Genomic DNA, 14,538 nt, shown 5'->3' with positions numbered 1-14,538 from the left:
ATACCCGTCCCTGGGCCCCCATATACCCGTCCCTGGGCCCCCATATACCCGTCCCTGGGCCCCATATATACATCCGCACTACCAACTGAAATAAGTATTTCATTACCCATCTTGTCTTATTCTGGAGGAGGCGTCGAAGATTAGCGTCATGTTGTGGGGTAATATACCAGGGGCCAGATTCACGAAGCAGTTATGCAAGCACTTATGAACCTGTACATCTTTCCTCAATTTTTGGCGACTTTGTTTACAATTATTAAACAGTAATGAGCCCCGAAGCACCAGGAGGCTGTTTATAACAAGAACAATAGTCGATTGGCAAGTTATCATGCTTGTAAACTGTTTATTAAATGTAAACAAAGCCGTCAAAGATTGAGGAAAGATGAACCCACCACAGCCCGGACCAACCGGGCTGTGGTGGGTATGTGGGCAAAACTAAAAGCTCTTAGCTGCATGTAAGGTTCCTATGCTAAAAGCTCTTAGCTGCATGCAAGGTTCCTATGCTGGGTAGTAAGTGCACTCCTCTGTAGCCTTGGTACTGGTAATGGGTGGTAGCAGACAGGGTCCCTAAGGGTGATCTGGCTCATAACCTGCAGAACACAATATACCCGCGGGTATACCCACACATTTAACATGTATTCCTTACATGACTATGATAAAACAGCTCTATGACGGCAAGCACTGGCAAGGTTCATGATCTAGCAGCTGAACTATACACCCTCTAGCCTGGTCCGAGCAACATGTGATCTTGCGCACACGGTATAATTACACGAGGTGTATGTACATTTGCATACAAAAATTATTATATGCAATAAAATAAACTAACTTGATAAATTAAGGTAATAGATACCTGCTTGATGGGCCGTCCATAAGATTATCAATTAATCTGAGAGTTCTTCTACTCCCCAAGCCCGGCCCGAGGCCAGGCTTGACTTGTGAGAGTTTGGTCCACCAGGCTGTTGCTTGGAGCGGCCCGCAGACCCACATACCCACCACAGCCTGGTTGGTCCGGAACTCCTTGGAGGAAACAATCTAGTTTCCTCTTGAAGATGTCCACGGTTGTTCCGGCATATTTCTGATGCTCGCTGGGAGGGTGTTTAACAACCGCGGACCACTGATGTTTATACAGTGTTCTCTGATTGTGCCTATGGCACCTCTGCTCTTCACTGGTTCTATTCTGCATTTTCTTCCATATCGTTCACTCCAGTATGTTGTTATTTTATTGTGCAGATTTGGGACCTGTCCCTCCAGTAATTTCCATGTGTATATTATTTGGTATCACTCTCGTCTCCTTTCTAGAGAGTACATTTGGAGAGCTTTGAGACGATCCCAATAATTTAGGTGTTTTATCTCGTCTATGCGTGCCGTATACGTTCTCTGTACTCAAGTGACTTGAAGAGTACAACCATTGTGATGGGATCCCTGGATTTGAAAGTTCTCGTAATCCATCCTATCATTTTTCTGGCTGTCGCAATATTTGCTTGGTTATGCTCCTTAAATGTTAGGTCGTCAGACATTATTATTCCCAAATCCTTGACATGCTGTTTTCCTACTATGGGTACATTTGATTGTGTTTTGTACTCTGTATTATGTTTAAGGTCCTCATTTTTACCGTACCTGAGTACCTGGAATTTATCACTGTTAAACATCATGTTATTTTCTGCTGCCCAGTCGAAAACTTTGTTGACATCTTGTAGTTTTTCAATGTCTTCCGCAGAGGTAATTTTCATGCTGATTTTTGTGTCATCTGCAAAGGACGACACGAAGCTGTGACGTGTATTTTTGTCTATATCTGATATGAGAATAAGGAACAGCAGTGGTGCAAGGACTTTTAATTGCGCTTGGACTCGATTTTATTTGATTGACTGTTACTCTTTGTGTTCTGTTCGACAGGAAATTGAGTATCCAGCGTCCTACTTTACCAGTTATTCCCATTGACCTCATTTTGTGTGCTATCACCCTATGGTCACATTTGTCGAATACCTCTGCAAAGTCTGTGTATACAACATCTGCATTTTGCTTTTCTTCTAGGGCTTCTGTGATTTTGTCATAGTGGTTGAGTAACTGTGACAGACAGGATCTGCCCGCTCTAAAGCCTAAATCCATATTTTCCATAAAACTAGAAAGTTGATTCCTAATCACCCTTTCGAAAACTTTTATTATGTGTGATGTTAGTGCACTGGTCTATAATTTTTTACCAAGGCCTTACTCCCTCCCATGTGCAGCGGAGCTATATCTGCTGATTTAAGTGCAGCTGGTATCTCCCCTGTATCCAGGCTCTTTCTCCATATTACGCTGAGTGCTCGCACTACTGGTACTTTACATTTCTTAATGAATACAATTAATACTAATGAAAGATAAGACAATTAAATGTATGAAGAGTTATAGTAAAGAATTATATACCCAAGAATTATAAATACTCAGCCATATAGGTGGTTCATTCACTGAAAAGATTGTCAGAACTTACTGATGATGCGTTGCCTAATGACTCTCAATTTATATATGTACGCATTAATGTTATAAAGCATGCTAATTGGCCAATCTAAGCTCCAAAACAATTAATAACTTATCCTGAAATTGAGAACCGGAGCCTAGCTCACAGTAGCCAGGTGGTCTTTGGAGGGGGGGGGGGGTTCAGGGCTTGGCGACTCCGCGGCCCGGTCCTCGACCAGGCCTCCTACCTAGTACCTGGTCTCTTGCTGAAACAAGGGTCAATATTTTAATGATAAATATTGCAGCTTGATGATGATGATTTGGATGTGACAGCGTTGTTGTCAGGATTATAATTGCTTGCTCAGATATGGAGTGCACATTGGTGCAGGCGAGGAGTCACAATAACGTGGCTGAAGTATGTTGACCAGACCACACACCAGAAGGTGAAGGGACGACGACGTTTCGGTCTGTCCTGGACCATTCTCAAGTCAATTCACATTGTTGCGTCTCACTTGGTAGACGAGGTGGTGGTGGGGCCTCCACACTCTTGAATTTTTGATACATGTACCAGGAATTCCTCCGTAATTACGGTTCAAAACCTCTCCCAGAATTCAGGGAGCTATCACTGAAGATTATCAATAGTTTGTGTGATACCTGGTTGATGGGGTTCTGGGAGTTCTTCTACTCCCCAAGCCCGGCCCGAGGCCAGGCTTGACTTGTGAGAGTTTGGTCCACCAGGCTGTTGCTCGGAGCGGCCCGCAGGCCCACATACCCACCACAGCCCGGTAAATATATGTGTAAATATCTTGCTGAAAAATGTGGATTTGTTCATTGCTGAAACAGTTTCTCTAACCGTACCCACGCTGATTGATGATTGATGAAGATTAAGCCACCCAAGAGGTGGCACGGGCATGAATAGCCCGTAAGTGGTGGCCCTTTTGATCCATTACCAGTATCAAGAGCTGATACTGGAGATCTGTGGAGGTGCGACTGCACCCTGCGTGACGGGAGATGTCTCCCGACGTACCCACGCGTGCATTGCTTGGTGTAAACAAGCGGCCGCCAGGCACCAGACGGTACTCTCCCATCGGCGGCTGCTGGTGGCCTTCCCTCCACAGTGGAGCTGCCGCCGGCAAGGATTATAAAATGTTTATTTTCATTATTGAGATTGATCATTGTGATAAAATTATATCACAAGATGATTACTTGGCGGATTTAAAGATAATTAACACTACTTGATAGTACCTTTTGTTCTTTATTAAGGAGTTTGAAATGACATCACTGGAAGCTATAACTTGGGTTCCAGCAATATTTTTTGTATTATATGGAAGCTTCTAGAATCTTGTGATCACATCTACCATGTAATACAGGCATTAAGTCCCAGTGGTGTACTTTACTAATGGTGATGAAGGATACTGATGTAGATACAGTAGATATGATATGGAATAATACATTCCTTAGATACTAATATTAACATGATGAGTGGAATTTTCTACACAGCTGATCAACTAGGCTATTGGACGCTGCTACACGCAGGCTGTAAGGAGCGGACCACATTTTGTCTGCTTGACTTGTCTGCTTGACTTGTCTGCTTGACTTGTCTGCTTGACTTGTCTGCTTGACTTGTCTGCTTGACTTGTCTGCTTGACTTGTCTGCTTGACTTGTCTGCTTGACTTGTCTGCTTGACTTGTCTGCTTGACTTGTCTGCTTGACTTGTCTGCTTGACTTGTCGGCTTGACTTGTCTGCTTGACTTGTCTGCTTGACTTGTCTGCTTGACTTGTCTGCTTGACTTGTCTGCTTGACTTGTCTGCTTGACTTGTCTGCTTGACTTGTCGGCTTGACTTGTCTGCTTGACTTGTCTGCTTGACTTGTCTGCTTGACTTGTCTGCTCGACTTGTCTGCTTCATTAATCTACTCGCACGTCAACTGTGATGGTAATTGTTGGTCAAGTTGACTGTGTAAATGTTATTATTAATTATAAATTGACGAGCGCGCACTCTTCATAGTTACAGCCAGGTGTGTGGCCATAGTTACAGCCAGGTGTGTGGCCATAGTTACTGGTGGTTACAGCCAGGTGTGGCCATAGTTACTGGTTGTTACAGCCAGGTGTGTGACCATAGTTACTGATAGTTACAGCCAGGTGTGGCCATAGTTACTGGTGGTTACAGCCAGGTGTGGCCATAGTTACTGGTAGTTACAGCCAGGTGTGTGACCATAGTTACAGCCAGGTGTGTGACCATAGTTACTGATAGTTACAGCCAGGTGTGTGGCCATAGTTATTGATAGTTACAGCCAGGTGTGTGACCATAGTTACTGATAGTTACAGCCAGGTGTGGCCATAGTTATTGATAGTTACAGCCAGGTGTGTGGCCATAGTTACTGGTAGTTACAGCCAGGTGTGTGACCATAGTTACTGATAGTTACAGCAGGTGTGTGGCCATAGTTACTGGTGGTTACAGCCAGGTGTGTGACCATAGTTACTGGTAGTTACAGCCAGGTGTGTGGCCATAGTTACTGATAGTTACAGCAGGTGTGTGGCCATAGTTACTGGTGGTTACAGCCAGGTGTGTGACCATAGTTACTGGTGGTTACAGCCAGGTGTGTGACCATAGTTACAGCCAGGTGTGTGACCATAGTTACTGGTGGTTACAGCCAGGTGTGTGACCATAGTTACAGCCAGGTGTGTGACCATAGTTATTGATAGTTACAGCCAGGTGTGTGACCATAGTTACTGGTGGTTACAGCCAGGTGTGTGACCATAGTTACAGCCAGGTGTGTGGCCATAGTTACAGCCAGGTGTGTGGCCATAGTTACTGGTGGTTACAGCCAGGTGTGGCCATAGTTACTGGTGGTTACAGCCAGGTGTGTGACCATAGTTACTGGTGGTTACAGCCAGGTGTGGCCATAGTTACTGGTGGTTACAGCCAGGTGTGTGACCATAGTTACTGGTAGTTACAGCCAGGTGTGTGGCCATAGTTACAGCCAGGTGTGTGACCATAGTTACAGCCAGGTGTGTGACCATAGTTACTGATAGTTACAGCCAGGTGTGTGGCCATAGTTACAGCCAGGTGTGTGACCATAGTTACTGGTAGTTACAGCCAGGTGTGTGACCATAGTTACAGCCAGGTGTGTGACCATAGTTACTGGTAGTTACAGCCAGGTGTGTGACCATAGTTACAGCTAGGTGTGTGGCCATAGTTACTGGTAGTTACAGCCAGGTGTGGCCATAGTTACTGGTAGTTACAGCCAGGTGTGTGGCCATAGTTACTGGTAGTTACAGCCAGGTGTGTGGCCATAGTTACAGCTAGGTGTGTGGCCATAGTTACAGCCAGGTGTGTGGCCATAGTTACTGGTAGTTACAGCCAGGTGTGTGGCCATAGTTACTGGTAGTTACAGCCAGGTGTGGCCATAGTTACTGGTAGTTACAGCCAGGTGTGTGGCCATAGTTACTGGTAGTTACAGCCAGGTGTGTGGCCATAGTTACTGGTAGTTACAGCCAGGTGTGTGGCCATAGTTACTGGTAGTTACAGCCAGGTGTGTGGCCATAGTTACTGGTAGTTACAGCCAGGTGTGTGGCCATAGTTACTGGTAATTACAGCCAGGTGTGTGGCCATAGTTACTGGTGGTTACAGCCAGGTGTGGCCATAGTTACTGATAGTTACAGCCAGGTGTGTGACCATAGCTACAGCCAGGTGTGTGACCATAGTTACTGGTAGTTACAGCCAGGTGTGGCCATAGTTACTGGTAGTTACAGCCAGGTGTGTGACCATAGTTACTGGTAGTTACAGCCAGGTGTGGCCATAGTTACTGATAGTTACAGCCAGGTGTGTGACCATAGTTACTGGTAGTTACAGCCAGGTGTGGCCATAGTTACTGGTAGTTACAGCCAGGTGTGTGGCCATAGTTACTGGTAGTTACAGCCAGGTGTGTGGCCATAGTTATTGATAGTTACAGCCAGGTGTGTGACCATAGTTACTGGTAGTTACAGCCAGGTGTGGCCATAGTTATTGATAGTTACAGCCAGGTGTGTGACCATAGTTACTGGTAGTTACAGCCAGGTGTGTGACCATAGTTACTGATAGTTACAGCCAGGTGTGTGGCCATAGTTACTGGTAGTTACAGCCAGGTGTGTGGCCATAGTTACTGGTAATTACAGCCAGGTGTGTGGCCATAGTTACTGGTGGTTACAGCCAGGTGTGGCCATAGTTACTGATAGTTACAGCCAGGTGTGTGACCATAGCTACAGCCAGGTGTGTGACCATAGTTACTGGTAGTTACAGCCAGGTGTGGCCATAGTTACTGGTAGTTACAGCCAGGTGTGTGACCATAGTTACTGGTAGTTACAGCCAGGTGTGGCCATAGTTACTGATAGTTACAGCCAGGTGTGTGACCATAGTTACTGGTAGTTACAGCCAGGTGTGGCCATAGTTACTGGTAGTTACAGCCAGGTGTGTGGCCATAGTTACTGGTAGTTACAGCCAGGTGTGTGGCCATAGTTATTGATAGTTACAGCCAGGTGTGTGACCATAGTTACTGGTAGTTACAGCCAGGTGTGGCCATAGTTATTGATAGTTACAGCCAGGTGTGTGACCATAGTTACTGGTAGTTACAGCCAGGTGTGTGACCATAGTTACTGATAGTTACAGCCAGGTGTGTGGCCATAGTTACTGGTAGTTACAGCCAGGTGTGGCCATAGTTACTGATAGTTACAGCCAGGTGTGTGGCCATAGTTACTGGTAGTTACAGCCAGGTGTGTGGCCATAGTTACTGGTAGTTACAGCCAGGTGTGTGGCCATAGTTACTGGTAGTTACAGCCAGGTGTGTGGCCATAGTTACTGGTAGTTACAGCCAGGTGTGTGGCCATAGTTACTGGTAGTTACAGCCAGGTGTGTGGCCATAGTTACAGCCAGGTGTGTGGCCATAGTTACAGCCAGGTGTGTGGCCATAGTTACAGCCAGGTGTGTGGCCATAGTTACAGCCAGGTGTGTGGCCATAGTTACAGCCAGGTGTGTGGCCATAGTTACAGCCAGGTGTGTGGCCATAGTTACAGCTAGGTGTGTGGCCATAGTTACTGGTAGTTACAGCTAGGTGTGTGGCCATAGTTACTGGTAGTTACAGCCAGGTGTGTGGCCATAGTTACAGCCAGGTGTGTGGCCATAGTTACTGGTAGTTACAGCCAGGTGTGTGGCCATAGTTACAGCCAGGTGTGTGGCCATAGTTATTCATCTATCATGAACTTGTGATACACCTCGATAAGCCCCGGAAGCACCTCAAGGTAACCACCTCGTGGGTCTCTCTCTCTCTCTCTCTCTCTTTTAATTAAGACTAGGGTTCATAAGGGCTGTCAAATGACGTGCCTAGTGAAACTGCAAGCAAGAGCTGTTATCCTACCTCATCTCATCTGATGCCTGCTCCTAGAAACCCATTTATTTCATGAGTGTACTTTGAAACTCTGACACGGGTAACTATAAGGAACCTGGTGAAACTGCAAGCGAGAGTTGTAATCCGTCCTCAGCTCAGTTGAAATCTACTCCTAAGAGATCCATTTGTTTCATGAACCTGTTATATGCATCAGTAGCAATAGCCTTTATTCATTAAGAACATTAGGTAACAATGATACAAGAGGAGGATGAGTCTGTAGCCAACTGTGTCAGAGTCTTCATGTCATCAGTTAACATAAGAACAAAGGTAACTGCAGGAGGCCTATTGGCCCATACGAAGCAGCTCCTATTTATAACCACCCAATCCCACTCATATACTTGTCCAACCCGCGCTTGAAACAATCGAGGGACCCCACTTCCACCATGTTACGCGGCAATTGGTTCCACAAATCAACAACCCTGTTACTGAACCAGTATTTACCCAAGTCTTTCCTAAATCTAAACTTATCCAATTTACACCCATTGTTTCGTGTTCTCACTTGTGTTGATACTTTTAATGCCCTATTAATATCCCCTTTGTTATGTCCATTCATCCACTTGTAAACCTCTATTATGTCACCCCTAACTCTTCGCCTTTCCAGTGAATGCAACTTAAGCTTTGTTAATCTTTCTTCATATGAAAGATTTCTAATTTGGGGAATTAACTTAGTCATCCTACGCTGGACACGTTCAAGTGAATTTATATCCATTCTATAGTACGGCGACCAAAACTGAACTGCATAATCTAAATGGGGCCTAACCAGAGCAAGATATAGCTGAAGAACCACACCAGGTGTCTTGTTACTAACGCTTCGATTAATAAATCCCAGTGTCCTATTTGCCTTATTACGAACATTCATGCATTGATCCTTTGGCTTTAAATTCTTACTAATCATAACTTCCAGATGCCTTTCGCAATCCGACTTCGCAATCTCAACACCATCTAGCTCGTATCTTGTAACTCTTATCATCATTACCTAGCCTCAGAACCTTACATTCATCAGCATTAAACTGCTTCTGCCAATCTTTTGACCATTTCAAAACCTTATTTAGATCAACTTGAAGTGATAGTGAGTCTTCTTCCGTGTTAATTTCCCTACCGATTTTTGTATCATCTGCAAATTTGCAAATGTTACTACTCAAACCTGAATCTAAATCATTTATGTATTATAAACAACAGAGGACCCAGGACAGAGCCTTGAGGAATTCCACTAACAACATTTTCCCACTGTGACTTAACCCCATTTATACTAACTCTGTTTCCTTTGGTATTGCCATGCCCTAATCCAACTTAACATAGCACCCCAATAAACCTGATTGACCTGATCTCCCGTGTGTCAACCTGTTGAGCGAACAAGGTCCAGATGCGAGTCAGCCTAAGAGTGAACGCTGATGGAGTGATGGTCTTGAGAAAGGCAAGAACTCTCTCTTCTCTTCTGTGTGTGTAATTACCTAAGTGTAGTTACAGGATGAGAGCTACACTCGTGGTGTCCCGTCATCCCAGTACTCTTTGTCATATAACACTTTGAAACTACTGAAGGTTATTGCCGCCACCACTTAAATGGCCTCCACCACTTAAATGGCCTCCACCATTTAGCTTGTTTAAAATTACGGTGTGTGTGTGTACTCGCCTATTTGTACTTGCGGGGTTGAGCTTTGGCTCTTTGGTCCCGCCTCTCAAAGTCAATGAACTGGTGTACAGATTCCTGAGCCTACTGGGCTCTATCATATCTACATTTGAAACTGTGTATGGAGTCAGCCTCCACCACATCACTGCCTAATGTATTCCACCTGTTAACTACTCTGACACTGAAAAAGTTCTTTCTAACGTCCCTGTGGCTCATGTGGGTACTCAGTTTCCACATGTGTCCCCTTGTTTGCATTCCACCAGTGTTAGAAAGTTTATCCTTATCTACCCTGTCAAATCCACTGAGAATTTTGTAGGTAGTGATCATGTCTTCCCTAACTTTGCGACCCACTGTCTACCATATTTAATAAATCAATAGTCAGGCAGAGTGCCAGAGTTATGGAAAGTTGCTAATGTGATACCAGTTTTTAAGAAAGGAGATAGATCACTTGCGTCAAACTATCGACCAATTAGCCTAACGTCTATTGTGGGAAAGTTACTCGAATCGATAAATGCAAATAAAATTCGTCTTCATCTTGAAAAACATAAATTAATAATTGAGTCGCAACATGGTTTTATAAATGGCCGTTCATGTTTGACAAATTTGTTATCTTTTTATTCCAGCATAATTGAGGCAGTTGATAGTGGTAAGGATTGTGATGTTGTGTACCTTGACTTTAGCAAAGCTTTTGATACAGTGCCACATGAAAGACTGATTAAAAAGATAGAGGCACATGGTATTGGGGTGCTATATTAAGTTGGATTAGGGCATGGCTATACCAAAGGAAACAGAGTTAGTATAAATGGGGTTAAGTCAGAGTGGGAAAATGTTGTAAGTGGAGTGCCTCGGGGCTCTGTTCTGGGACCTCTGTTGTTTTTAATATATATATATAAATGATTTAGATTCCGGTTTGAGTAGCAACATTTGCAAATTTGCCGATGATACAAAAATCGGTAGGGAAATTAATTCGGAAGAAGACCCACTATCACTTCAAGTTGATCTAAATAGGGTTTCCACTGCCTAGTTTCATTACCTTGCATTTACTCGGGTTGAACTTTAGTAGCCATTTGTTGGACCATTCATTCAGTCTGTCTAGGTCATCTTGTAGTTTCATACTGTCTTCCTCCGTCTTAATCCTCATAATTTTTGCATCATCAGCAAACAATGAGAGGAATGATTCTATACTCTCTGGTAGATCATTTACATATATCAGAAACATTATGGGTCCAAGAACTGAACCCTGCGGGACTCCACTGGTGACGTCTCACCAGTCTGAGACCTCACCCCTCACGGTGACTGGTTGTCTTCTGTTACTTAGGTACTCCCTTATCCAATGGAGTACCTTCCCTTTCACTCCTGCCTGCATCTCCAGCTTTCGAACTAATCTCTGGAATGGTACTGTGTCAAAGGCTTTCTGGCAATCCAAAAATATGTAGTCTGCCCACCCCTCTCTTTCCTTCCTGATCGTAGAATTCAATTAATCCTGTGAGGCACGACTTGCCATCCCTGAAACCATGTTGGTGTTGTGACACAAAGTTCCTTCGCTCCAGATGTTCCACTAGATTTATTTGCACAATTTTCTCTAATAACTTGCATGGAATACAAGTTAGGGACACTGGCCTGTAGTTCAGTGCCTCCTGTCTATCCCCCTTCTTGTATATCGGGACTACGTTTGCCGTCTTCCAAATTTCTGGCAGTACACCTGTTACCAGTGATTTGTTATACACTATGGAGAGTGGCAGGCACAGTGCTTCTGTTCCTTCCTTTAGTATCCATGACGATATTCCATCCGAGCATATAGCCTTTGTCACATTCAACTCTAGCAAAAGCTTCCTTACATGCCCACTGGTAATCTAAAATTTCTCAAGTGGTGCTTGGTTAATTATTCCTTCTCTTATCTCTGGAACTTCTCCTTGCTCTAATGTGAAGACTTCCTGGAATTTCTTATTAAGTTCCTTGCACACTTCTTTGTCGTTTGTAGTGAATCTGTCTGCCCTTACCCTCAGTTTCATTACCTGTTCCTTCACTGTTGTCTTTCTCCTGATGTGGCTGTGCAGCAGTTTAGGTTGAGTCTTAGCCTTGTTTGCTCTGTCGTTTTCATATTGCCCTTCTGCCTCTCTTCTCACCCTGACGTATTCATTCCTGGCTCTCTGGTAACCTTCTCTGCTCTCAAGTGTCCTGTTATTTCTATAGTTTCTCCATTCTCTTTTACTTAGTTGCTTAGCTAGCTTATATCTCTGATTTAACCATGGTTTTCTTATCTGCATTTCCTTTTTTCCGTTTGGGCCGGGATAAACTTTTCTGCTGCCTCCTTACACTTCTGCGTGGTGTATTCCATCATGTCTTGGGTCGTCTTTCCCCTGAGCTCTGTTTCCCAAGTTATATCCATTAGGAATTTTCTTATCTCATAGTTTCTCATACAGAATGTTAGCCTTTTGCTTTCAGCTCCCTTTCTCAAGTACTTTAATCCCTTCTTCGACCAGATACTCAAACGTCAATACACCGTGATCGTTCATTCCTACTGGGGCTTCGAAGTCAATTTCCCGTATGTCAGAGTCTTTCAGAGTGAAGACTAGGTCGAGTCTCACTGGTTCATCGGTTCCCCTCATTCTTGTGGGTTCCCTGACATGCTGGTTTAAAAAGTATGTTGTTGCAACCTCCAGTAGTTTAGCTCTCCATGTTTCTTCTCCTCCATGCGATTCCTTGTTCTCCCAGTCTATCCTTCTGTGATTGAAATCCCCCATGACGAGCAGATGAGATCGAATTCTACAGGCAGCAGAGGCTGTCCTCTCAATTATATTGTTAACTGCCATGTTGTTTCTGTCTTACTCTTGCCTCGGTCTTCTGTCGTTTAGTGGAGGGTTATATATGGCTGCTGCTACTACTCTTGGTCCTCTCATCATCATGGTGCCTGTTATGTAGTCTCTAAACCCCTTGCAGCCTGGGATAACCATCTCCTTGAAACTCCATTCCTTTCTCATGAGTGAGTAGGGCCACTCCGCCTCCTTCCCTACCCTCCCTCTCTTTCCTCATTACAGTGTAGTCCTGGGGGAACACCGCATTCGTTATGATTTCCGAGAGTTTTGTTTCCATGAGTCCAATTACATCTGGGTTTACTTCTTGTGGTGTTGCCCTAAGTTCACTTGCCTTGCTTGAAATTCCATCTGTGTTAGAGTACATCACCTTGAAGCTGACTCTTTTTTGTCCATCCTCAGTTTCTGTTGCTTCCACTGGAGTAGATAATCATGGAGGGTCCAGGATGGGGAGGGGGTAGGGGGGGACCTGGGTTGTGAGGGGGCTGGGAGGATCTGGTTTGGCGAGGGTGGGGCGAAGAGAGGGTTTGGGAAAAGAGGGGGGCTTGGGAGGAAGGGGATGAGGGAGGGCTTGGGCAGAGCCCCAAGCCCTCCCTCAGCCCCCCTAACTTGCATACCATGCAAGAAAGGGGGGGCTTGTGGGGGTAAAAGAAGAGGGAGGGCTTGGGGGGTGATGGAGAAGGGAGGGGGCTTAGTGGAGTGGGGGAAAAGGGAGGGCTTCGGGGGGTGAGGGAGAAGGGAGGGGATAGGGGGTGGGGGAGAAGGGTGAGCTTAGGGTGGTGGGGGAGAAGGCTGAGCTTAGGGTGGTGGGGAGGGGGGGGGGAGAAAGGGGGCTTGGGGGAGTAGGGAGGGTTTGGGGTGGTGATGGAGAGGGGGGAGTGGGGGGTGGGTGGTCCAGGTGGCCACTCTGTGGGAGGTGGGTGTGATACTACTTCCACTGGGACTTGAACTGCCTGTGGAGGACTCCCCACTCCCCTCTGGGATAGTAGGATTCTGGGCTGTGGTTCCCTGATTCCTGTATCCTTGCGTTCTTTTCTCACTGCTGCTGCCCTCAATCTCTCCTCACTAGTCATATCCCTCTGCAGGAATACCTTTTTGAACTTCAGTACATTGAATAGGCTGCACTTTGCTAAAATTTCTGATTTTGTGGCCTCGCTTTTGAAAACCACTTTTATGTCACTCGATCTGTCTTTGTTGTACCGGCCAATCCTGAAAACCTTTTCTATAGTCTGTTCTTCCCTCTCCATCTGTACTCCTTCAAGGATCTCTTTAACTGTGGCTCTCTCTCATATCTCTCCTCTCCCCTGGGCTGGCCCCAATTTGCACCTTAATACCTACTACAATTACTGCTCTTTTCCTCTCTATCAGTCGGCTAGTGCTCTTGCTGCTTCCTGAGAAGTAGCAACTTTCATGGCAATTTCCTGTACTGCAGAAACAACTTCCGGGGTCCTTCTAAGTATATCTGCAAATGAGGGTTGTAATGTAGAAGTCCCTTCTATAGATACATTACCATCTTCCTGAAGGCTGGTTCGTGGCTGGTAGAGTGTGTGTGTGTGTGTGTGTGTGTGTGTGTGTGTGTGTGTGTGTGTGTGTGTGTGTGTGTACTCGCCTATTTGTGCTTGAGGGGGTTGAGCTTTGTTCTTTCGGCCCGCCTTCAACTGTCAATCAATCAACTCTTACTAACTAGTTCCCCCCCATCCCCCCCCCCCGACACACACCCCCAGGACGCAGCCCGTAACAGCTGTCTAACTCCCAGGATCCTATTTACTGCTAGGTAACAGGGGGCATCAGGGTGAAAGAAACTGCCCATTTTTGTTTCTCGCCGGCTCCGGGAATCGAATCCGGGCCACAGGATTACGTGTCCAGTGTGCTGTCCACCCAGCCACTGGGGCCCTCTGTGTGTATAATCACCTAGTTGTGTTTGCGGGGGTTGAGCTCTGCCTCTTTGGTCCTGTGTGTGTGTGTGCGTGCGTGCGTGCGTGCACGTGTGTGTTCTGCAGCATGCCGCAATAGCAGCAATATTGACAAACCTTTACACCTAACCAGACCTGTAGGGAGTTGATCAGACTTGGCGCGCTGCCGACACTGACGGAAGCTAATACAATAGAGACCATAAGTTAGAGATGGTCATCTTGGCCGTGAAGCAGGTTAGGGTATACTGGTAGCGAGGCGTCACCCGCCCGCACCTGGACGACTGCTCACCACCTACTGATCTTTTCAGTGGGTTGTGAGGCCACCTTGCTTA

General features: G+C 45.5%; 1 protein-coding gene across 1 annotated transcript; it reads right to left on the bottom strand.

The window, feature by feature from the left end:
• Positions 1–3,943: 3,943 nt before the first annotated feature.
• LOC138370176 (uncharacterized) lies at positions 3,944–4,339 on the bottom strand. Its single transcript, XM_069334164.1, has one exon. It carries the CDS (start codon positions 4,337–4,339, stop codon positions 3,944–3,946), a length of 396 nt encoding a protein of 131 aa, XP_069190265.1.
• Between the last annotated feature and the right edge of the window lie 10,199 nt (positions 4,340–14,538).

This window comes from Procambarus clarkii, chromosome 31, assembly GCF_040958095.1.
Source record: "Procambarus clarkii isolate CNS0578487 chromosome 31, FALCON_Pclarkii_2.0, whole genome shotgun sequence".
NCBI lineage: Eukaryota > Metazoa > Arthropoda > Malacostraca > Decapoda > Cambaridae > Procambarus > Procambarus clarkii.
Note: the sequence above shows the minus strand (reverse complement) of the source record. Positions and strands in the feature narration are given on the sequence as shown.